The sequence below is a fragment of the Chrysemys picta genome, chromosome 5 (assembly GCF_011386835.1).
Source record: "Chrysemys picta bellii isolate R12L10 chromosome 5, ASM1138683v2, whole genome shotgun sequence".
NCBI classification, from domain to species: Eukaryota; Metazoa; Chordata; order Testudines; family Emydidae; genus Chrysemys; species Chrysemys picta.
The window spans coordinates 98555841-98581646 of NC_088795.1; the positions used below are offsets into that span (position 1 = coordinate 98555841).

The 25806-nt window shown below is 40.7% G+C and overlaps 1 protein-coding gene across 24 annotated transcripts in view; it reads left to right on the plus strand.

The window, feature by feature from the left end:
* APBB2 (amyloid beta precursor protein binding family B member 2) overlaps positions 1-25806 on the plus strand; it is a 339661-nt gene that overhangs the window by 174500 nt on the left and 139355 nt on the right. The window contains exon 1 of one of the 24 annotated variants that reach the window (XM_065596936.1): positions 3161-3312. The exons of 19 other annotated variants lie outside the window; for them this stretch is intronic. In XM_065596936.1, coding sequence (XP_065453008.1) covers positions 3261-3312 — 52 coding nt within the window. In that variant the 5' untranslated portion in view covers positions 3161-3260. Of the gene's footprint in view, positions 1-3160; positions 3313-20807; positions 21030-25806 lie in introns of those variants that run through there. 4 more of the 24 variants (XM_065596938.1, XM_065596937.1, XM_065596935.1 and 1 more) reach the window with 4 other exon arrangements.

A 25806-nucleotide genomic window follows, 5' to 3' on the forward strand; every position in this document is an offset into this window, starting at 1 on the left:
CAGAGTCCCGGCCGGCAGGGAGCCTGCCTTAGCCCCACTGTGCCACCGACCGGGAGCTGCCTGAGGTAAGCGCTGCCTGGACGGAGCCCACACCCCGACCCTTCTGTCCCAGGTCAGAACCCCCTCCTGCACCTTAACTCCCTCCCAGACCCTGCACCCCCTCCTGCACTCCAAACCCCTTAGCCCCAGCCCAGAGCCCCCTCCTGCACCCTAAACCTCTCATCCCCAGCCCCACACCAGAGCCCACACCCCCAGCCGGAGCCCTCACCTCCTCCCACACCCCAGCCCTCTGCCCCAGCCCGGAGCCCCCTCCCACACCCTGAACCCCTCATTTCTGATCCCACCCGAACCTAAGGGAAGCCCTGAGCCTTTCCTCCACCACCACTCCCCCCGCGCGGGTCTGTGTGGTCCGCTACTGACTTTTCCTGTGGGTCAGTGGCCCTTGATAGAAAAAAAGGTTCCCCACTCCTGATGTAATTAAACAGTTTCAGAGTATGCATTCTACAGAGTTCCATTCTATGCATCCGAAGAAGTGGGCTGTAGCCCACGAAAGCTTATGCTCAAATAAATTTGTTAGTCTCTAAGGTGCCACAAGTACTCCTGTTCTTTTTAAGTAAACAGTGTATCACACCGATGATGTGCAAGGAGGCTGAATTACAGTTACACAGGCAATCTTAATTCTGGCATTCCCTAACTTTTAAATGTTTATTTTCGTAACCTAAATAATTTTCTTTAAATGTAGTTATTGGTATGATGTTATGGAGAGGTCAGTCCATTCAGACAGTGCAATGCCCTGAAATAGCTCTGCTTTGGTTTGAGTCTCTTGCATTAGTCAGGAATAGAGCTGGGTGAAAAATTTCACATTCAATTTTATTTTCTACCCCTTTCCCTCCTACTCCCTCAAATAGAGATTTGAGTCAACCGAAATATTTCACTAATCTGTGTCAAATTTGCCAAATTTTTTCAGCCAAGAAAAAGAAAAAATGTTTCTGAAAAAGTCAAAATAAAACATTTTCATTTTTCAATTCTAAATAAATTTTTGGTTTGAATTTTACTTCCATTTTATTTAAAAAAAACCCTCAAAAACTAAAGCTTTTTTTTTTTAAATTATTATTTCAGTTTGGCCACCAAACTGGAAAATCAATTATTCACACAGCTTTTTGTAGGGATATAGGCCTGACTTCAGTGATTTTATGTACAGGAGTAATCCTGTCCTTATTCAGCAAAGCACTTAAACCCACATTTGAAGTCAGTGCAAATTAAGCATGTGCTCAAGTGATTTGACTGAATCAGGGCCATATTCCTTAATTCAGGATCAGTCACAGCTATACTATCACTAGGGGTGCTGTTGGACACACAGGGAGTAATGGATGTCAATATAAGAACTAGGCTAGAGAAAAGATTTGAGGCCACCTCTTCTCTGCTAATGGGGGACGGGGCAGGTCCAGGCCCATACCAGGCTGTCCCCATTGACCTGCAACAATGGTACTGGGGAGTGTTTTGCAAGCAGGGGGGTGGTGCATCAAAAATGAACTTAGCTTGAACTCCCTCTTCTTTTTAGAATGGCTACTTGGCCCCTGTCTTGAAAGGATTAAGTATTTTAGGCAATTCCATAAAAGCAAGTAAATTCTTCACAGTTAAGAATTAATTGCTTAATTTTACAGAGGTGTTGTGCACCCGGGTGCTTAGCGTCTATGAAAATCAGGCCATAAATCTCCACTACCAAGACACAGCAGGGCATAATATAATGACATTAAATGGGCTTCCCATAGTGCCTAAGCTCTAGACTTCTGGTGCCTAACAGTGCATTTTCTTTCATTTGCACAGTAGGTTTGTCTATGACACTTAAATGACGCTCAGGAGAGATGTTTCGTAAGTTTTAAAATGTGTGCTATCAATTTTTACGTACTGTTTATAATGGTCTCTTGGGAGCTTGAAACTTAAATCTATTTTCTTGTTACAAAATGTACAATATCAAATTTTATATACCATCATTTGATATTGACTAATTTCTTTTCAAATACGATTTTCAAGTAAAAGCTTTGACCTATACAAACAAAAAATGTGTCATCATTAAACTATTTTTCCTAAATACTGGCATAAAATAATATTAACCACACCCATTTTCCCTATTATTTTTAATTGCTTTTGGATTGAGATATGACAAGGAGATAGTTGCAAAACACTGACAGATATTCATATAACAGGACTGCCATAATAGAGAGAAGTTCAAATGAGAGTTATAGCTCTGTAGAATGGATTTCTTATTTGAGCATAACAGACTGTCACAGGGAGGAATACATTAAACCTGGAGATTCTTTCCCTTTTTAGTAATAAAGTTTTGATTCTTTCTTCAACTTGTGAAGCTTTTGGGGAACAAAAAGATCTAAACCATGGTGTGCAGCTATGGTTCCCAGAGTTAATTTTGGTAATTTCCTATTCAGACTTTAATTTAATTTTACTTCTACTCTACAGGGGAAAAAAAAATCCGTTTCCATGGTCATTTTGGCTGACATGATTCTTGGCTTTGCTTAAATTATTGATTACAGCAAGGGGAGGGACTTTCTGATGAGAACAGCACTCTCACTAATAGAAGCTTTTCACTAAATCAATTTCTACCATTGCTGCAATGCACCTTCAGGGAGTTGAAGGTTAGAAGCCTCAAGAAGAATTTTGTCTTCAAAGAGTGGATCTTTGCAATAAATTTTGCTGAGCCCTTCATTTTTTCATGTTTACATAAACAGCTAGGAATAACACATAAATGTATTTTTTTGGGTTGGGTTAGAGGTAAAGGAAAGGGGTTGCTGATTTGGTCCACAGTTGAGCTGATTAAATCTTGATGTGATGGGTATCTATAGGCTTGTGTGCTGGATGCACTGTTTCAAAAGCTTGTCTCCTGAACAGAATCAGTCAGGAAAATACATCAATGTCTTTCAAGCTGGAATCAATTCAGTAGAGAATACGTTGTATGCACACACTGCTGTAATTCCTGTATAGCTGTCTTATTTCTAGCTTATTGGAAAAGGCAATCATTTATATGGCCAACATGATGTGTTTCAGCTATGAAATGTACAGGCAGTTGGACGGGGGTGGTTTTTCTTTTCTCCCACCCAAAACTCCATTACTTGTTAGACTAATTAAGTAAATGTCTGTTGTACATAGCAGTCTATTTGCTCTGTTTGATTGGGAGACTGATTTGGAGACACTACACAGAAGGAGAGCATGAAGCTGTTGGGAAATGTATATAGCAAACTTAAAGGATGCTGGTAGCAGATCAGCTCAGGCTGAACTGGACAGGAGCAGCTAGTAATTGTAAGTAATACTTGTATATTTCATTTAACTAGCTTGTAAAATAAGCTCTATTTTTATTGTAGGTTTTCCTGACACCTGATTTTCTTTTACTGTCACTATAGCTCTGTATGTTGAATGCAATTGTTTCTTTGTTTTTGGTCAGTTGAGAGTCAGCTGATAGCTGACAGAGTTTAACAATGTGTGAAGTGTGGTTGGGGAGTAAATATTGTAAAGACGGTCCTGCTGTAAGCTCCCCATTGTTATGTAGTAAAGCGATGAACTTTTAAACTTGTGATCCATGGAGCTTGAAAGTTTTTATGTAAGTCTGAAATCCATTACAGGACTCCTATTTTCTCCTTCACATGTCACTAATTTCTCCCCTGGGACTACTTATTTTAAATCGTTCAAGGAGAAAAACGTCCATGACAAGATAATATGACACAGTCCACCCCAGTCAGATCCTAAAGTTCAACGTAAAGCAACTTTTAAGATAGTGAAATAGGAATGGGCTTAAAAGTGTTAGACATTTTATTGGCAGTGCTTGATTAGTTTCTGTCAAAGACTGTGACTAATATCTGGAAATTATTCTCAGTTCATTTTTGGAAGTTGACATTTGTTTCACCCATCAAATCAATCAACTTTGCTAGAAACTAAGTCAGAGTACATAATTTTGTCTGAAAGCCAGTCAATCCAAAATTTGATTATAAACAATAGATTTTTCTTTTTTTAGTTGTAGAATTAAAAATAATAGAAGTACTGCAGTTGCATTTAATCCTGCCAAAAATCTTATTTTAAAAGTGATTCATTGAATGTTTTTGTCTTTTGCAGGTAAGTCAGCATATTGGTCATAAAATGTAATTTAACTAACACAGACTTTACAAGATAACAGAATCAATATTAATAAAAATAACTAATTTTCAGTGCTGGCCAATCCAGCATAACTACATTATATTTTACTACTGGAGCCTGACTCTTCTAACTATAGCAATTTGTGCAGTCTCCTAAAATGTCAACTTTCCATAGAAAACTGCTTGGCTGAAATTTGTCTTGGTTAATTCAGCTGATACAAAACCAACATTTTTCTGAGAATGAGACCCATAAAACAGAAGAGGGAGGAGGGAAGGAAAAAAAATTCGGGTTAAGATTGTGATGCAATATTGTTGTTCTTTTAACAGAACTGAGCACAGTGTTTGCTGCTAGAATGTATGTATAGTAGCAGAATAATATTACTTTTCAAAAGTGAAATTAGGGGAATGTGGGGGAACAAGGTGTTGAGATCATTGCACAAAGTATCAAAATGAATGTATATTCGTTAATAGAAAACCTAATTTTTATGTCTTCCTGGATTTTCAAATGCGATTATTTTTCACTTACCTACTTTTATAGCTATACTCAACACTGCAGGAGTTTAAATTTCCCGAGTGCAGCTTTTTTATGAGTATTTTTCTGCCTCTCGGATTAGTTGTTAAGGGGAAGAGGGGAAAAAACCTTTTTATGAGTGACATGGAGAAGTCATTGTTTGCTCATTCCTGTTAGTGACACTTGTCCAAATCCACCATTATCTTTTATTGTAAGGGTCTGATCCTGAGAGGCACTGAGCAGAGTCCAGTGTGCTTAGCACCTCTTGGAGGTGACCAGACCTTAAATGCCTCTGATAGCTTCAGTTTAATTCCCTTTGGAGAAGTTTCAACAATAATGTGAAATAATATCATAAACTCTAATATGGAATGTATGGTAGTGTAATTGCATCTCAACCCTCTCTCCCCAAAGAAGAAAATTGAGATGATTGGGAACTTCATACACACATTGGATCTAACTTGGGATCAGCTATTTCTAACTTTGATTTATTTGACAACAATACTTTTGTCCTCTTTAGAGAGAGAGGAGTGCATGCCTCTATTTATTTATTTATACCCCACACACCCACAGTAACCAGTAGTTGCTGACTACAAATATACTTTTTAATCTTTCTTTTTATTTGTGCTTAATACATAACAGAAATTTCATTTGGAGAAAAGTTCACATCTAGCATTTGCACAGTAGGTCAATTATATTTTGTTTTATACATTAGAGTGCCGTGCCCAGGGGAATAGCAAATGTGGGGAAAGAAGCAGAGCAAGTAAATAGAAAAGCTCTTAGGGACAAAAGCTCTGAAACCATGGCCTTAATTTTTTTAATTAACATTTATTTTAAACAGACTCCTTAACTATTGAACACAGCTATAGCAGTACACTTACGAATATCATCCATTATGAATGCTATTTATTGGTGCTTAGCAAATAAGAAAAAAATATCAAATCTATCTCAAGTCCCACCAACAAACCCGTGAAACAAGTCTAAAATGGTATCACTTCTGCAGGCCAAAACACAGTATTGCCTCTGGTTCCAGGTGCTTAGCCAGTGACTTCCACCAGTGGTTTGACTATCTTTAAAACTTGGCAGCAAATGTGCTGTTTGAATTTTTTCTATTTAATTTAAATTATTTTAATAATTATGGTTTAATTTTAGATAGATTTATTTTTTAAAAATAAACCTGTACTTAAATAAAAAATTTATCATCCATTTTTATCTACCCTGCTTTCTGCAAAATGTGGGGTGGAGGGGTCAGGGGAGAGGAGTATAGAAACTGTTAAGAGTGAACAGGATTACACCAGTGAATATGAGAAGAGTGATAGAGATTTAGGAAAGGCAACAAAATTAGTTTAAAAAACACCAACCACAATTTTTAAAATTGTGTTTTAAAATTTTATCTCAACGTTTTTAATAATAAAAAAAGTCATTCCACATTAAATAAAATTGTTTTGTAGCTATAGTCATAGTTTCAGATAACTGTACCTTTATTCTCCCTTTGGTGGTCCACTCCAGGAGTTTCCAGTCAGATCTCAGTTTTCCAGCTGTCACCTGTCTTTGGGTAGGGACCCTTGACCCCCTCCTGCTTGACCAGGTATTATAAAGCTGCACAGCTCCCTGTTTTATACTGTGATATCCCCCAGAAAGACATACTGCCTAGAAAGGCCAGCACCTGTGCTTCGCTTTGTCTCGGAAGGCTGTGTTATAAATTATCAGACAGCCTCTTCTGAGCAAGCACATTTTTTCTTAAGGTAAAAGCATTACAGAGAAAACATAGAACAATAAGAGAACCTACACACATGCTAAAAAGTTTTCCACAGATCACCCTCAACTCCAACGTATGGGTCTGGTAGGTTTTCGTGCTTCAAAACCCACAACTAGGTTTTCTTCTTGGTTATAAGTCCATCTATGTTGGATCCAGAACAAAGGCATGGCAGACCATGTCTTTATGTAACTCAAATTTTTGATCCTAGCCTTCTGCAATAGGTAATCAGCAGACAATGGCCCTCTCCTCAGGTCTAGCTTCAAAAGGCTGGGTTTTCTCAGAACCGGAGATGTGGAATTTGCATTAGCCAGTCCTCAGGAATTCCCCAGGAAATCCACTTAACACTTATTGTCCCAAAAAGACCACACTTATCTGGCACAATTCAATATAGTCTTTTGAAATCCTTTATGCTTCCGGGTCTTGCATCTGTCACATCGCCTCACTAGGGAAGTTACATACAATCCTGGCCCACCTTAATACATACACTTAATACAATAAGGTCTTCCAAGGATATTGCTGGAAAGTGCCATATCTGTCACATTTATGTTTTTAAAAAACCTTTTAAAATGAACACGTGAAAACATGAGAGATTTGTGGGCTATGTCAAGCAAGAGGCATCTTGTCAGTGTTGCTGTTTTTCACCCATCTATAGTAGGAAAAGTGGAAAGTCTCACACTTTTTCCCTTTGGCTGAGCTTATTTCAAGCACTGTGGTCTTCTTGCATCCCTCCATTTCCCCCCCCCCCCCTTCTATGCCCCCAAGCTCTCTGTGTGCCACCCTTCATCCCCCTCTATTTCAGGGACATATGTAAATAGGTAAGCTTCTGTAATTTGTTACATTAGCTCCCAGTCAGAAAAGAAATAAGTCTCATGGTTGCATTTAAACTCTATTGAGGTGACGGGCAGAGCTAAGATGGGAGGAGTTATGCTGGAAGTCATTAATGGCTGCCATCAACAGGTTCTTTGTGCAGTAGACAATTACAGACCTGATTGAAGCTGCTGGGTCTGCCTACTAGATGATGGGGCCCTGTGTCTCCATTTTTTCCCTTCCAGTTTTACAGTTTTCACCAAAATCAATAGGGTTCTGCCCATTGGTGCTCAAAATATTTGTTGAAATTTTGGAAGAGAGACAAGCAGAGAAATAACATCAAGTTTATCATTTTGTAACTTTCACGACCACCTCTGGGTTTATCAACAAAATTTTACATGTCATATATTATATTTTTTAAAGCTGGGCTAAGCAAACTCTTCCCTTTTACATGTGATGCATCACTCAGTATTCTGCAATCTGTGATAACTTGTTCATGGTGACCAGCCATTCCCTTTCCATAATACCAACAGAACTCAGTGGCTGGTGGTGGTACATCCTGTACTGAGATGATCTTGCTTCTTGTTTTTATTGTAAATTTGGCATGTTTACATTTTTAAGGAGCAGATTTACGTTAGTGATGTATTCTAGCTTGTGTTTCACGACTAGGAAACTTTTGGAGTCTTCGTGTTCTGGGCTCATGTACCTTTTAAAAGAAGTTTCTCAAGTTTTCAAAATGAGAATAGTTAGTTTGCGGAAATATTTTGCATAAAGCAAAACATTGGGAGGTCTGAATTGCACAAACCAGTGAAATTCCCACATGCAGTTCTGCAAAATCATTGTGAATTTTGCAGAGCTCTCTCACACTGATACTCTTCTATCCTTCTGTACTATTCTTCCCAAATGCTAGGATGCTTGACATAAGATTGCCACCCTTCTATTTTTGTGAATTTTGTGAACTGTCTACTGTGAACTATTAACGTGATAAGACTAATCCAAGTGGACACAAAGATGTAGTATTTTTCTGATTTTAAATGGTTCTTCTTAGGTAATTGTCACAGGGTGGCTGGCCCCTTCAGGGGAGGTGGCCTTCTGTCCACCTGTGAGAAATTTAAATCACCTTTCCAGATAGTGAAAATGAAGGTCATGTGACCAGTGGCTTGGCAGACCCAATCAGGCCTCTAATAAGGGAGAGGCTTAAGAAAGAGTGAGGGCTCAAGTGGTAGCTGGTAACAAGATGTAGGGTTGGAAGTTCCAGATAGGGCAATGCCAGGAAAGCTGTAGCTGGCTTGAGGAAGCAACTGTGGGGGGCAAGACTACCTCATAGTCTTAGAAAAAAGAAGAATAGGAGTACTTGTGGCACCTTAGAGACTAACAAATTTATTAGAGCATAAGCTTTCGTGGACTACAGCCCACTTCTTCAGATGCAGTCCACGAAAGCTTATGCTCTAATAAATTTGTTAGTCTCTAAGGTGCCACAAGTACTCCTGTTCTTTTTGCGGATACAGACTAACACGGCTGCTACTCTGAAACCTGTCATAGTCTTAGGTAAGTTCGAACTGTCTATTCCCGATTCCAGGAGTGGGAAGAGACTGAGTAGAGCCAGGGTGGGTGGAAAAGCTGTACTTTGCTTGGAAACTTCAAGGTGGACAGAACTCAGGGTGGAGGTGCTGTGTGAAACTGGAGAAGAAGAGGATTTATATTGAGTTTATTTTGTATGAATAAACCAGACCCCAAGAAGGGATTCTGTTATTGGACACAAGCATTTTGTGAGTTATTGAGGAATCCAAGAAGGGAAACTGAGGCATAGCTTGAAGAGCAATCCCAGCCATGAGGGGGCACTCAGGAGGCGGACAACCATGTTACAGTGTTTAATAAGAGTTTGTCAATATAATTTACTATAAATTGTTTTATTTTATCAAATGTAACAGGGTCAGATAGGCATATAAACTAGCGCCTATGAAGTATGGAGACAGGGCTTCATATTTGTAAAATTATAGTATTAAGATGATGAGAGCAAAAGAACTAAGCAGATTTAACACAATAGTCTTTTTAATGCTGGATGGATGTATAGAAGATGATGAATTACTCCAAGTTCACTTAATACCAAGAGCCAGGTATATGCTATGAGAAAAGTTTGTAATGGGAGGTTTAAACTGAGTGCAATGAGATACTCGAAAATATACTTCTAAGTTATCAACATCCCTCAAGTTCTACAGAAGATCCGATCTCATCTCCCTTCTCCCACAGTCAAAATCTTCCCATATTTTCAAACACTCATTCTGCCACCCAAATTCCCTTCCTTAAAACACATCTCTTTCACAATGTCCTTCAACATACAGCGACAGGAAAATGCATGTGTAATATAGAACATCTTACCATACAGAAAACTGCATTCAGTTGAAGTTAAATTCCCTGTCAAATAGGAAGAGAAAATGGATAAAGTTAATAACAAACAAACCTCAGAAATCCAGGGAACAAAGAGTTGAGGTTGCATTTAAGAAGTCCCTCAGATGACCTTAATTACCTGTCTCCGTACTACATCGTTCCTTCTTTGCATGTAGATTATTGGAAATGTGCTGTATGAAGTATTGGCTTTACTGTTTGTTTCATGCATTCATGTCTCAATACTGAGTGTAGTGATTTGTCATCAGCATAACTTGCTCTTTTCACTTAGAACTGTAATAACATGATGTGAGGTGCTGTGGCTGCCACCAGGAATCCCAAGGCCCTCCAGTATGCTATCAGTCTAATGCACATGTTGAATATGACACTAAAAAAGTGACGAAGCAGGGCAACCAATCTACACTTAAAAATGAGACATTCTAGTTTTTTTTTATTATTATTACTGATCAAATGAAACCAGTTTTGAAATAGGAATGGATGAGGTAGTGTGTTCTTTCTGGATAAAAAAGGGTAGCCATGAAGACCTCTTATGGTGAAACAGAAGATGGCTGTATATAGTGTACTTTGCAAATGGTGGTTGGTCTTGTCCACTGCATTGGGCCTGAGGAAATCTGGAAACAGTTCCCAGTACTGACCCAGATTTCCTTTGTGACCTTGGGCAAGTCCTTGTTCCTGATGTGTTAAATGAGAATTGTACTCCTTCACCTTCCAGGATTGTTACAAAGATAAATTTCTTAATGTGTGTGAAGTGCTCAATCGTATGGGAGCCACATAAATATTTAGGCAGATAAAATACTTTGTATGGGAGTAATGCTAAAACTCTCTTCTCGCCTCAAAAACGTGTGTTAATTGCACCAAAAGCATTAAAGAGAGTGTGTAAGTTGTCATTATTTTGAAAGAACTATAGTTTATAGTTATTCTTTAAACGAAGAATAGTAGCGTGAGGAACTTATTACCCTTGTGTGGCCTTCTATTAGACCTCACCCTGGTTAAACACAGAAGTCTCTTAACTCAAAAAGGGACAAAACTTGAACAATCGAGATGATAATTGCTGCAGCAGATTAGAAGGAATATGTATGCATAAACCTAGAGAAACACATAGCAACAGTGCCTGAGAGAGACAAAGCAGTTATTGCTGCCAAGTTTTGCCATACAAAATGCTGATTTTTAAAAAAGTAAAACAGATTTAATTTGAGACTTAAGTTATAATTCAATTTTATGTTGTATTTTGAATGAATCATAAAAAAAAATGTGAAAAAGAGGCTTGTTCTAATGCATTTGCACATTACTGTAAATGGACCTGTCAGAATAAAGCAGTTTTAGTTCATCCATCATTCGAATTATGTCTTTGCACCACTCTCAACTGTCCAGCTTCACTGCCCTTTAATTAGCTGAATTCAGTATGTACAGAAAATGCTAACAAGAATCCCCTTGAAACCTCAGAATGAATTGCTGCATTTTATGCAATTGCTTCTCCTGAGAAGCACAATCTAGTATTTGCTTCTCCATACTGTGCTTTTCTGAGGTCAGAGGGATATACAGTTTTTATGTTAGCAAAATTCTCTCCTAATATCATTTGTCCAATATCTCACTTTTAATGTAGATTTTTTTCCAATTTCAAATTTTCATCCTAACTTCCGCCCCAAAATTGTCAATTTCTCAAGTTTATTAATAATTGAAATGGATTTTCAAGAACTTACTATGTTACTATTATATTTTTCCCTCTTCCCCCTAATTAAGTGGGAATTAAATATGACTTCACTGACTTCAGTAAATATTAAACATTGATTGTCTTTCTGTATTCTCTGAGAGAGATTGGTTTTTACTGAAGAAACTGTGGGTCCAGAGCCTGTTGTTGCTCTTCAATATAAGGGTTTTTATGACATATTTATCATGGTGAAGTTAAGACATATGTTCTATCTTTAATGTCTCATGTCAAAAATAAGTAGTATGACAATGGGCTGAAGGTAACTCAAACTACATGTATTTACAGTCATTCCTAGGCAAAGCAGACCTTGTACTGAAAAAGGCTACGGTGCAGGAGATCCTGAACTCTGTAGTGCTTCATTACGTCAAAATATCTCAACACTTGATAATTAAGCCTCACAATACCACATCTGGCACCTGGGAAACTGAAGTTCAATGGCTTTACAAAGGTCACTTAGATATTGTACACCAACTACAGTCAAAAGTTTAAATTCGCTACACAGGTATATTCCAGGGTGCAGAATCTGGTCCCAGCTGTATAACAGAGAGCACCACAATGCAGAGTTACTCCTGATTCACATTGATGTGAGAGGAGAATTAGGTCCTGTATTTTTATTTGTCACCTATTCAAATAAGCGTCTCCCTAAAATATATTATAATGATTTGTAGAATCCTGTTCTCGGAGGGGAAAAGAGGGGGCAGAGGCTTGCCTAGTAATTTGTCACACCAAGCTGTAAGAGAGCAGAAGCAAACTGCTGCTGTTTGTTCCTTCAAGAGGGCACTATTCAGTGGGGTAGGTACCAAAGCTCACAATTACACAGCAATCCACTTTTTCTTGTCTGCGGAGAAGAACTATATTGTTGAGGAACATCAATTTTGGTCAACAGGAACGATTTGTGCTTTGTAATACTCTGTGATGAGAGAGTACCTTAAAAATGAAACAGCTTCATTCCCAATGAACCTAAAAAAAGTTAGAGCTAGACCCTACTGTGTAGTGAACTGATTTTTTAAAAGGAAAATCGTATGCCATCTAGTGGACAAAATAAAGAACCAGCTTCTTAAATAACCATTTGAAAGAGATCCACTAATGTTGATGCTTACCTGCTATAGCAATTGTATTTATCGGCTGGGTTGATGCTTACCTGCTATAGTAATTGTATTTCTCAGCTGGGTAACTGTCTCACTTGCTGTACCAAATAATTAGTACTTTTCTGTGCCACGAGAATGAAAACTATTTAGACTAGGCTACAATAAAATCTGAATCAACAAAATGCATTTGTGGTTTACAAAACTGAACATTGCCAAAAACAAAAGGATCTGGGAGATGCCTCTTTCTTTTTATTTACCCATTGATCTTGACCTGGTTTTGAGATTGTCAGGAGAATGAAGTCTCTCTGATAACTCTTTTGGTGTTAGAAGGAAGAAAATTTTCTTTCAAAGCAGCAATAATTTGTCCCTTTTATACGCGTTATTTGAGGCCCTGTTTCAGCAAGGTATTTAAACATATGCCTCAATGAGGCACTTGCTGAACTAAACTAGTGAATAACAGCTAGGGTTACCATATTTCAGCAAGTAAAAAAGAGGATGGGAGGAGCCCCGCCCTAGCCCTGCCCCCGTCCTGCCCTAGCCCCGCCCCTGCAAATATCTGTGTGTTTTTCTTGTTCCTTTCCTTTTGACTGTTTAGACACAATAGATTGGCAGAAAAATAAAATATTCTGACATCAAATTACAACAGGAAGATTGGATGTCTAAAGTTATTTGTAATAGGATGGGGACATTTATCTGCATAATGCGTAAGAGGCGAAATGCCATGATATTAATTTTTCAATACAGTAACTCCTCTCTTAAAGTTGTCCCGGTTAAAGTTGTTTCGTTGTTATGTTGCTGATCAATTAGGGAACATGCTTGTTTAAAGTTGTGCAATGCTCCCTTCTAACGATGTTTGGCAGCCACCTGCTTTGTCTACTGCTTGCAGGAAGAGCAGCCCATTGCAGCTAGCTGGTGGGGGCTTGGCACCAGGGTGGACTGGCAGCCCCCCATCAGCTCCCCGCTCCCCTAAGTTCCCTGTGCAGCAGCTGCCCAGCAGGCTAGCAATTGCAGCTGTCCCTCCCCCACTGCCATGTGCTGCTCCTGCCCTCTGCCTTGGAGCTGCTCCCGGAGACTCCTGCTTGCTGCGCGGAGGGGAGGGGAGAAAGAGGGGGGCTAATGTCAAGTGTCCCCCTACCCCTGCTCCTGCACCCTGCTTACCCCATCTTCCATAGAACGGGGCGGGACACACGACAGGGCTCAGGATGGAGAGAGCTTGCTGATGGCAGCTGCGGTCTCAGCAAGCTGATCTAATTAACAAGGCAGTGTACTTAAAGGGGAAATATGCATCTCTCTCTCTCTCTCTCTCTCTCTTTCTCACACACAGGGTGTGTGTCTCTGTCTCTGTCTGCGATGCTGTCTCCCCTCCCTCCATTCCTGCTGCCTTGTAGAGTGTGAGGGTTAACCCTTGAGGGCTCAGCCAATTGCTAGTTCATCATTTAGCAGTAAGGCATTCCCTGGGAAATATCCCACCCTCTGATTCCACCACCTCAACCAAGCTTCACAATCATCATCACCGTGTACCAGTATTAAATTGTTTGTTTAAAACTTAGTGTGTGTGTGTGTGTATATTTATATATATATATATATAAATAAAATATAGTCTTTTGTCTGGTGAAAAAAAATTCCCTGGAACCTAACCCCCTCATTTACATTAATTCTTATGGGGAAATTGGATTCGCTTAACATCGTTTCGCTTAAAGTCGCATTTTTCAGGAACATAACTACAACATTAAGTGAGGAGTTACTGTATGCCTAGTCTCTTTAATATGTCATAATGATATATTATGAACCAAATATTTATAGGTATGAGAAACATCTAAAATTAATCCTAATTAAGGAGAGAAACTTAATTTACAAACATAATCAGAATAAAGAAGAACAGGAGTACTTGTGGCACCTTAGAGACTAACAAATTTATTAGAGCATAAGCTTTCGTGGACTACAGCCCACTTCTTCGGATGCATATGCGTCCGAAGAAGTGGGCTGTAGTCCACGAAAGCTTATGCTCTAATAAATTTGTTAGTCTCTAAGGTGCCACAAGTACTCCTGTTCTTCTTTTTGCGGATACAGACTAACACGGCTGTTACTCTGAAACCTGTCATAATCAGAATAATTGTTCAAAAGCTGTAGTGACAAACATCAACAGCAAAGGTTTTTTTTAAAAAGTAAACATTTAGACAATGGCTGTGCATTATAACCATTTATGTTAAAATAATCTATTAATTTGTTGTCCTAATAACTAGCAGAAGAAATGAAGAAACAAATGAAGAAATGAACAAATGAAGAAAACATTTTGGTTAATATTAGATGATAATATTAAGTTCTTAGTGCCATGAGTTTTGTGACAGATTTTGAGTTGCTCTGTTATAATTTATGAATATTATGTTCTATCTATTTGTCTGATTTTCTTGTAAGGGGGTTACTGTCTTAATACAAGGGGTTAATTCAATCAAGAGCTGGCTGCAGGTAGGCAGGAAATAGGACACAAGCTTCAGATATCCACCCATTTACCCGCCCATAAGGAACTGTGCTAGACCATTTGCATTGATATCCCATGTCTTTACACCACATTGAGCTCAACAGACCAGTTTGTCTCTCACATACTGGAGTGAGTGGAGAAGTAAGCCCCCCCCTCCACATACTCCCTCATTTAAATTCTCACTGTTGGTAAGAGGGTGACAAGCAGAGGAGGAAAGATCCATTTTCCTCCTCCTAGCTGCTTCATTTATATCTTCAGGAGCAGCTGGCTACTGTGGGTGGTCCAAACTGTTTGCTGGCCTCTGCTGCAGATTTGGACCCAGGGCTAAATTCACACCATTTTCCAGTAAAATATTAAATGGAATATCCTCTAACGTTTCCACCACCAGCTTCCCTGTATAAACCTAGCAGGGTTTGGGGATTTGGTACAGGCAGGGCAAATGATTTTACCCTTGGAGCTTTCACCTCTATCTCTCTGCCTGCCAGCACCTGCTGAGTTTTCATCACAAGGGGTTTTACTAAGATGCAGGCAGTGCCAGTGTCCGTCCACCCCTTGAATGTCTCTCCACTAACCTTCTGCCCGCATTGGAGATCTGGGAGTTCCCATTAGTACAGCAAGAGATAGGCACAAATGCCTGGGGAATGAACTTTGCTGCCTGTACATTGTATGCCCCAGATGAGCTGGCTGTGTTATTTCCTCCCTCTGGAGGCCAAGTAATATATTATCTGTGTACAGTTGGACAGTCTATCTCTATCCCACCAGCTGGACAGTCAGTCAGTTAATCTGTAGTGGCTCACTATCAGCCCCTGGTGCCTGATCCCTGGGCAGTCTGCCCACTTGTGCCCGGTTCCCTGATAGTTAAAATACCTCAGATCTCTGTGACTTCCTTTCGGAAGTTGTCTTGGAGTTGCTGTCCCCCTTAGTTTGGGTTTACTTGCTTTCTGTTGCTGGGGTGAACCCACATGTTCTCCCCTGCTGCGGTCCCATGCTTGGGCCAGTTCTCTTTGAGATTCTTACACCCAGACCTGCTATCTACATATTCATCAGTCAACTGGCCTGCAGTACTGGGGTCTTCTGGCTTCTGATCACTTACCCACATTCCAAGATCATGGGGACACATATTTATAAAAATGTTCAGACCCAACCACTTCATACAGCTCATTTATGGTAGTGATGCCCCCAGCTTAGTTGCCACCTCCATATAGGTCATCCATCCCCTTTTGCTTTTGGATTCCCCCAACCCCCATCTTTCCCTTGGGAATCTGTTCAAATTTAAGAAGCAAGACGATTTTAAATCGTTCATAGTCCACACAGTCTCTCCCTTCCATTTGGCAGTAGGCACCTATGCCTTTTGTACTGAGTAAGGGAGTAAGAAAACACTGATATTCAGCGTCTATCCTTTTGAAGTCATAGGCCTTCACAAAGGTGTGAAATGAGCAATGGTATCCTTACCCTCCTTAAACTAGGGCAATAGTTCTATGCTCCTTGCAGAGTTGGCATTCAGTGTTCTAATCTCTCTTTACTGGATTATTGGGTGCCTGGGTCCGGGTGTCAGCACTGCTGCTCCCAGTTGGCTAGCCATTTCTCTTCCAGGCATAGCTTTTCTTTCTCAGATAGCAGCTTTTCCCTCTCAAATTCCAGCATCTGCCACTCCAGGATCTGTGGACTTTGGGAAACTTGGTCAGAATGGGGCCCTGATGCTGCAGATACTTTGGTCATACTCCATACTTACTGCTAGGAACTTGTCCTCCCTAGACTCTCCCAGTCCCACTGGTTCATTCTGGCCTTTGTTTTCCTTGACCTTTGCAGGTGAATTGTGTCCTTCCTCAGAGTCCTCACCTGGTTCTGGATTATGATGCCTATCATAGAATCATAGACTTTAAGGTCAGAAGAGACCATTATGATCGTCTAATCTGACCTCCTGCACAACACAGGCCACAGAATCTCACGCACCCAGTCCTGTTTCAAATCCATAGTCTATGTCTGAGCTATTGAAGTCTTCAAATCATGGTTTAAAGACTTCAAGGTGCAGAGAATCCTCCAGCAAGTGACCTGTGCCCCATGCTGCAGAGGAAGGCGAAAAGCCCCGAGGGCCTCTGCCAATCTGCCCTGGAGGAAAATTCCTTCTCGACCCCAAATATGGCAATCAGCTAAACTCTGAGCATGTGGGCAAGACTCACCAGCCCGACACCCAAGAAAGAATTCTCTGCAGTAACTCAGATCCCACCCCATCCAACATCCCATCACAGGCCATTGGGCATATTTACCGCTAATAGTCAAAGATCAATTAATTGCTAAAATTAGGCTATCCCATCATATCATCCCCTCCATAAACTTTTCAAGCTTAGTCCTGAAGCCAGATATTCTTTTGCCCTTACTGCTCCCCTTGGAAGGCTGTTCCAGAACTTCACTCCTCTGATGGTTAGAAACCTTCATTTAATTTCAAGTCTAAACTTCCTGATGGCCAGTTTATATCCATTTGTTCTTGTGGCCACATTGGTACTGAGCTTAAATAATTCCTCTCCCTCCCTGGTATTTATTCCTCTGATATATTTATAGAGAGCAATCATATCTTCCCTCAGCCTTCTTTTGATTAGGTTGAACAAGCGAAACTCTTTGAGTCTCCTTTCATAAGACAGGTTTTCCATTCCTCGGATCATCCTAGTAGCCCTTCTCTGTACCTGTTCCAGTTTGAATTCATCCGTCTTAAACATGGGAGACCAGAACTGCACACAGTATTCCCGATGAGGTCCCACCAGTGCCTAACACTTCCTTATGTCTACTGGAAATACCTTGCCTGGTGCATCCCAAGACGGCATTAGCTTTTTTCACGGCCATATCACATTGGCGGCTCATAGTCATCCTGTGATCAATCAATACTCCGAGGTCCTTCTCCTCCTCTGTTACTTCCAACTGATGCGTCCCCAGCTTATAACAAAAATTCTTGTTATTAATCTCTAAATGCATGACCTTGCACTTTTCACTATTAAATTTCATCCTATTACTACTATTACTCCAGTTCCTGGTCATCTGAGTACAGCTGGCTAACCAAGTGTGTCTCTTTTTCATCTTTTTAGGTTTTTGCTTCCTTTCTCTGCAGAACTCTGCTTTTTAATGAGCTGTTCATGTCTAATTTTTCCTGTGTTTCTTCTCCTACTCTTTCCACAAAGAGTAGGAGAAGACAGTTCTTCTTCTCTTGCTTTTTTTCCTTTTACAATAGTTGGGTTTGCTGCTGCTGTTGCTCATTGTATATTTCCCAGTCACGTTCATTCCACCATGCTCCCACCAATAGATCATGGTTACAGGGCATCTTTGACCTCTCTCTGAGTGTATGATGACACAGTAATCGAACACCTGCAGCTGGCCTGAGTCAGCTGACCTGGGCCAGCCATGGGAGTTTAATTGCTGTGTAGACATACCCTGAGTGCACCTCCTCCAAGACTTAGTCCTTGAGCCTTTCCCCCTCTGGGGTGATATCCCATGATTCTCTCACTCTTAGACTGGGCCCAGGGCTACAGCACTTTGTGTACTAATGGTAGTTACTCAGGAGGCCTGGTACCTGCAATCTTCCTTTAAAAGCTTGTTGTCAGTGGTTAATGCAGAGGCTCTCATTACTTTCCAGACTACTGTACCCTTTCAGGACTCTGATTTGTCTTGCATACTCACAAGTTTCACCTCACTAAAAAACTACTTGCTTACAAAATCAGACATAAACATACAAAAGTGTCACAGCACACTATTACTAAAAAATTGCTTACTTTCTCACTTTTACCGTATAATTATAAAATAAATCAATTGGAATATAAATATTGTACTTAGAGTTCAGTGTATTGTATATAGAGCAGTATAAACAAGTCATTGTCTGTGTATGAAATTTTAGTTTGTACTAGAGTGACCAGATGTCCCGATTTTATTGGGACAGTCCTGATATTTGGGGCTTTTTTCTTATATAGATGCCTATTACCTCCCACCCCCATCCCGATTTTTCACACTTGCTATCTGGTCACCCTAATTTGTACTGACTTCGCTAGTGCTTTTTATGTAGCCTGTTGTAAAACTAGGCAAATATCTAGATGAGTTGATGTACCTCCTGGAGGACCACTGCATACCCCCAGGCGTACACATACCCCTGGTTGAGAACCACTGTACTAAGGTATTGTGTAATCTTACTAGTAGAAACATAGCAAAGCATAAAAGAACATAAAGGATTTTAAAACAACAGAAGGCCTATACAGGTGTCTGTCTTACCTAGAGGCTTGCCATCCGTTGCAGAAATCCCAGGCAGGTACTTTGCCAGACCCCTGGCCTCTTGGGTCTGTGCCTGGGTGAGCCACTTCTCATTGACTCCCAACAACCACTCCCCTCGTCCCTGGAATGTCACTTTTGTCCAGGGGTGAAAGTAATATAAAAGATATACCGTTATGGGGGCCCCTGGAAGGGGGCGGGGCTGGGGGTCAGCCTCCCCCAGCCAGCCCTTCCACGTTGCCCAGCCCGCACCACCTGGGGCTCCATCTGGGCACGGCCCCTTATAAATTGCCAGCCCCGGGGCAGCTGCCCCTTTTAAACCTTCACCCCCCATCAGCAGCCCTGAGGCCGGGGGTGGGGGGGAAGGGTTTAACATTTAACATTTAAGTGATGTTAAAGTGCTGCCATTGGCTGTGTACGGGCGAGTACTGGCAGCCACTTCTTAACGGTACGCTGTACCAGCCCACTTTCACCTCTGCTTTTACACCCCCGCTACTCCCCCCAGCAACCCTTTGTCTTAGGTTCCAGGCTTTTGGTTCTCCTGTGTTTACAAATTAGGATCCCACCCTCTTGAAAAACTGGTCAGTTGAGCTGTATAGAGGGGTAGGAAGTGAGAACAAATGGATCTAGTATTGTCCCTCAAGTATAGATATGGACGTGAGAGTCTGGGCAGCTGAATGAATATTAATGATAGTACCCAGGCCCTATAATAGGCCACGCTACAATGTAGCTGGATGGAAAGCTTTCCATCATTGACCCTTCAGCTTGTCTTTGTTATTATCTACCACCAACCTTTGGGCATTGGGGGTCTAGACCTATGGACTCATTTTGCATGCCAGGGACAGAACTGGTCCTTTGTCTCTTACCACCAGGTCCCCAAGGAAGGGTGCAAATATATGACGACATTCACGGAATGACACCAAAGAGATCCCCAGTACAGTATTACTGCTATTTATTTATGTGGTTTGGTGCTTTCTTGTCTTTACTGACTGTGTTAATAAAAGTGGCCAAGGATTTGCTTTGCCTTCAGTGTTCGTGTCTATGCCCTACACCCTGGAGTTCCCTACAAGATACCGAACATGTTAGTTTTAATTCTGTTATGTCTGATTCTGGGACTAGAATCCTGTTACATGCAACTCATTCAATTAGCATCAATTGGCAACCAATATAATTATTAACCATTAAAGAATCCAGCTGCAATAATATCCATAGATTATTACAGAGCAGCTCCAAATCCATCACAAGCTTTTCTTAAAATTTTGAAGAAATGACTCCTTCTCTGATTGTATGCAGTGTAGTTGTAGCCGGTTCGGTCCCAGGATATTAGCGAGATGAGGTGGGTGAAGTAATATCTTTTGTTCGACCAACTTCTGTTGGTGAGTGAGAAAAGCTTGTTGGTTCAATAAAAGATATTACCTCACCCACCTTGTCTCTCTTCTTTGCTTCAGGTTTAAAGGCTCGAACCTGCACCTGTTGAAGTCAATAGCAAAGTTTCCATTGACTTCAAAGGCACGGATCAGGCTCTGTAATGCTCATCCCTGCAAATTCCACTTCTGACCACTCTGCCCTGGAGCTTGAACAAATCTTTCTCTTGTGTGCCGTTCAACACACATGTGACTTGTTCACAGAGATTCTGCAAGGGAGATGAGCGGGTTGTCATGACAACCAGTTGCATGCTGTGAGGAAGGACTGCTGCAAATGACCAGCTTCTGGCTGTTCATCGCGCCTTGTTGAGTAATGTTACCAAAATTAGACAAGTTTGTCTGATTTGTAACTACTTGTCCTAGTGACTTGCATTTTTGCTGTATTTATTTCTGAGAGCATTCATGCTTCTTGCTGTGATGCTTGGGAGAGATTACGTGCTGACCATCGTAATTGTGAATTATGAGGGTAGGTGGTACTGTTGATTATACTGTAGCACATGCAAAGTGATGAGAAAATGGTCTGAAATTATGCAGATTTTAAATTTGTGTGTTTGATCACCAGAACAGCAAGCATAGCAATTTAAAACGTCGTATCTGAATCCAGGTCTGTAATGGTGCTTTTTTTTTTTTTTTTTAAATTGTTTCTTAATTTGTCTGTTGCTTCACCTCAATTATCCCACATCTCTTTTCCCTCTGAAGTCTTCTTTGAACTGCAGTGTGTGTAATGGGCAGAGATATGTGTCTGTTGAGGGCCAACTGCTGGCCCCACTGAAGTCAATGAGAATCTGCCGTTGACTTCAGGATATAGATTGGGCTCTTGAAGCAGATTTGCTTTTTTGTGAATGCATTTTATCAAAGGTTCAGGCAGGGGGAAGGAAAGTCTCTTTAATCCAGGATTAAAAACTTTATGAAGAATTTTTTTTCACAATTGTTATTTTTAGTTTTTTCCCCAAAACTGTTTTATTCCTTGTGACTCATCATTTCTCCTCCTCCCTTCTGTTTTTTTCTACTTCCACTTGTGTGTCCAGCAGGGGGAATAAATAATATCCGAAATTCATTGTATGCGACTTCATTCTTTGTTTAATTCCAGCTGAGATCAGTTTTTAAATTGTTGTTTTCCTAGGCTGTCAAAACTTCGGGACAGATCCTGCCCTTAGGTCCCAATGCAGTCCTGCTCTTTGCTATCTCTGACAAGGGAAGATTTGCAGAATCTGGTTTTATTTTGCTAACAAAACATTTTTCCAATTGAATTCCTTCATTTATAGTATGTATCCACCATCTGCTGGAATGTGAACAGCTGTGTTATGAAATAACAGCACTGGGCCTCCAACAATAACATCTTTGAATTGTCCTCAGGCTCTGATATTGGATTTACTGTGGAGAGAAATGGATGGCAGAAGAGAATGGAAGGAGGTGACTTAGAGAATATCTATAGGCCAGAATGCTTTACTGATTTGTCCTGAAAGCTATTAACACATCACAATGGGACCAAAGCAGACATGCCAAACCCATGAAAAAAATGCAGAAATTGGGCTTGTTTTTGGCTTAATTGGCTTGTGAGTTGCTTGCTGGCTAGTTTTTGGATTGTAGGTTGTTGCTTGTTGCTTCTATTTTTTTTTTATCGGCTCCCAGCAAGCAGGGGCAAAAGGGGGGCAAGCAGGGGCTGGGGAGGAGAGAGTAAGAGGTGCACAGCAGGTCCACCACAATCCCAGGCTGCACGCCGGTGGGGGATCTAGTCACATGGAGTGTTGGGGTTCTTAGGGATTGGCTTGTTTTGACCTTGTTTTGAAATGGGATTAGCTTGATTTTTGGCTTATTGTGAAAGTCAGGGTGCTTATTTACCGCGTGAAAGTTGGCAACTGCGGACCAAAGGTGCTACCAGCCTTTAGGACAAACTCAAAACTGTTTGTCACAGTTGAAAATTCTTGATTTTGATATACAAGGGAACCCCGCTATAACGCACCCCGCGATACCGTGAATTCGGTTATAACGCCGGGCAAGTCTGGCCCCAGCGGCTGCAGCGGGTACGGGGTGTTTGGGATCCATGCCCCAGCGGCTGCAGCAGGAGCGACTCTCCCTGCAGACCCAGGGGGCCCCTGGGGTTCTCACCTCTGTCCCCGGCAGGGCCGGCCCAGCCCGCCCCGGCAGCTGTGGCGGTCTGGCCAGGAGAGCGGGGCTGCCACGGTCCGGCCGGCATCGCGGGGCTGCAGGCCTGCCGCACTCCGGCCAGCGCTCTGGCCAGGGGAGCGGGGCCACCAAAGACGACCGCCGCCGGGGCGAATCGGTCTAAAGCCGGCCCTGCTGGACGCCTCCCTTCTTTCTCTCCCCCCCCTGCTTCCTCCCGCTAGCCAGGGTGCACACTCTGCTGCAAACTGAACACAAGTACAGTGGAACCCCGCTATAACGCGACCCCGCATTTACCGTGATTGAATTTTTTGGACCTCAATGATCGCGTTATAGCGGGGTTCCACTGTACTTGACGCTAATCAAAGTCAGGCTCAAGTCCTGAATTTCAAATCTATCCCCTTTATTCAAAGTATCCATCCAGTAGAAGGACAATTATTCTGGTTTGAGGCTGATAGAAGCATATATTTAAGGAAGGAGAGAATTGAGGTCTATCAGGTCCATATCTTTGTATAGTAAGTACATTTTGCTATTCAGAAGCTTATTTTCTATACCAGTATCTATATCTCTATATATTTTTGCTTACAAGTATCTGTTTGTTTCTACAGCCATTTGGTCTCACTGCATTATATTTTCAAACTATTCCTTATTGCAGTAATAGTCTGTGAAAGAAGTCCTTCCTAAGACTAAAGGCCAGATTCTCAGCTGATGTAAATTGGAGTAGCTCCACTCACTGCAGTGGAGCTGTGGCAGTTTACACCAGCTGAGAATCTGATGCTAAGCTTTTTTCCGTGCACTTTTCAATTGTGAGTGTGATGTTCCTTTCTTGGAAGTAAAAAGGGTCTATTTTTTAAACAAATCCTTGCATGGCTCTTTTAGGTATTTGAATCTGATTATACAATATAATCTTTTTATCTTTTCTTATGAAATGTAGCTATTTTATCATGTATTAACCTTGTTGCCCTTTTCTGAAAAGTGGGATCCTTCTTGTTTTTAAGTACGCAGTGATTCAGATGCAACCATACCATGACCTGATATTAGCATACCTTTTAATTTTGAAATCTACTTCCTTATTTATGACCCAGCACTTCTTTGGCTCTGTGCAGTGGTCCTGTACTGTAACACAGTATATTATTCACCAATTTCCTGGCTGCTTTTCTAGGTCTTTTCTAACCATTTAATAAACATTTCCCTTTTGTGTAAATCTCTACCTTGCTATTCCTGACACTGAGAACAATTTTTCATCCTCTTGCTTTTCCCGATCCAGATCCTCCTTGAGTCTCTAACTGCAGATTGTACCATTATGTAATTACCTCCATTTAATGGTGCCAAGCCGTTGAGCTCTATAAGGATTTTATGTCCATGGAATAGGTTTAACTCTCTGACCCTATCTCATGGACCAGTTTAAAACCCTGGTTCAGTTTGCACACACACACTTACACTTACTTGCTCTCGCTTTAGGTCCCTAAAGACTTTTCTGAAACTGAGGTAAGTCATAGCTTTTGCTTTGTCCATTCTTTGTTACAGATTTCTTTGAAGAAATGTCAGGTTCATCACAATACATTTAAATTACCCTTTCTCTCTTTTGTTACATGTCTTTTCATCCCTAATAATTTTTCTTAGACTAGAAACTAGCACTATCAATCTATAATTACCAGTCCTGTGGTATCCTCCTTGTGCTAAGTAACACATACTAATGCTAGTAGTAATATTAGTTCCTTAAAGAATGTAGAGTTGAATCCCATCCTGTCCAGGTGTTTTGTTGAATTTGTTGCCAATGTGGCAAGATGCATTTCTGGCCTATATCTAGAAAATACCCTGAATCAACTAACGTGGCACAACTTGCATTTTAGCCACCTATTTTTTAATATCTGCTCCTGACATAAATATGCTCATAAAGGGAGAAATTTGGATCTCATTTACAAAGGTGTAATCCAGACTTTCTCTCCTAAGGTCAGTGGAGCTAGTCTGGACAACAGTAGTGTAAATGAAATCAGGATTTGGCCCAAAGTACATTAATTACCTCTGCTAATACTTCTCCATCCTCTTTTGTTATAATATCTGTATCTTTCTTAATTGGACCTATACGACTCTTTTTTCCTATTATAAATAGTGCTAATAAAATATTGTTCTTTCAAGCATTATATATGATCTCTTTTGACTTTTCTCATTTATCATAACCCATTTTGTGCTGTATCCTGCACTTCTCTTTTTTCCCCCAATAAGCGTTCTGTACGTTTCTCCCCTCCACCCCCCAATTATATCAAATCCTTTCCTTTTACTTGTGTATTCATTTCTAAAAGGCTTGTTTTATGACTTAACTGATACTAAACTTACAGCTAGTCTACCTTGCCTACACTGGAAAGCATGAACCAATTAAAAGCTTCTGTCATTTGTCATAGTTAGTTTTTTAATTATGCAATTCCACAAGGCATACCGAGCTCTACCTGAGAATGGTGCAAGCCATGGTCAGGTACTAGTAAACTACAGTGTGGTGAGGTACAAAAACTGTGATCTTTGCATGCCACTGGTATGACTCCCACTTTGATCAGTGACCTTGTATGACAGCCTGGTGACAATTGCCATGGAACGAAAGGCATGTTCATGATGCTGCAAAACAATGGAGAAGTAAATTGGCTCCACTTCCTGCTCTTTTCAGTTTGCCTAGCACGAGAGATCCTGTTATAATTTTGTTCTCTGCCTTGTTGGGGCTAAAGAATGATTCATATTATGGCAGCAATTGGATTGTTGTCCCTTCTCTCAGAAACAGCAATAAAAAGCAAGCAACAAAAATATTGGTTTTTACAAAGGTGATCACCAAATGCATATGCTGTTTACATTACCATCCAGTTGCACTTAGTTTGTTTCCATTTCGTCCTAAGACATCAGCATTACAGTATTCACCCAGTACTGGATACTAAAATAAATGTACCTTGAAATAAAAATTTATTCCCAAATTTGCTAATCATTTTGCCAAACTCAGCATCTAAATTATAGCCTACAGTATTGAATGGAGTTTATTGCTGCTATACATCAGCTCTGTGGTAGAGCCTGGCAGCTGTAGGAGAGAGTTCTAAAACAGCAATACATTATTTTATGCAGGCTTGACTATATTTGGC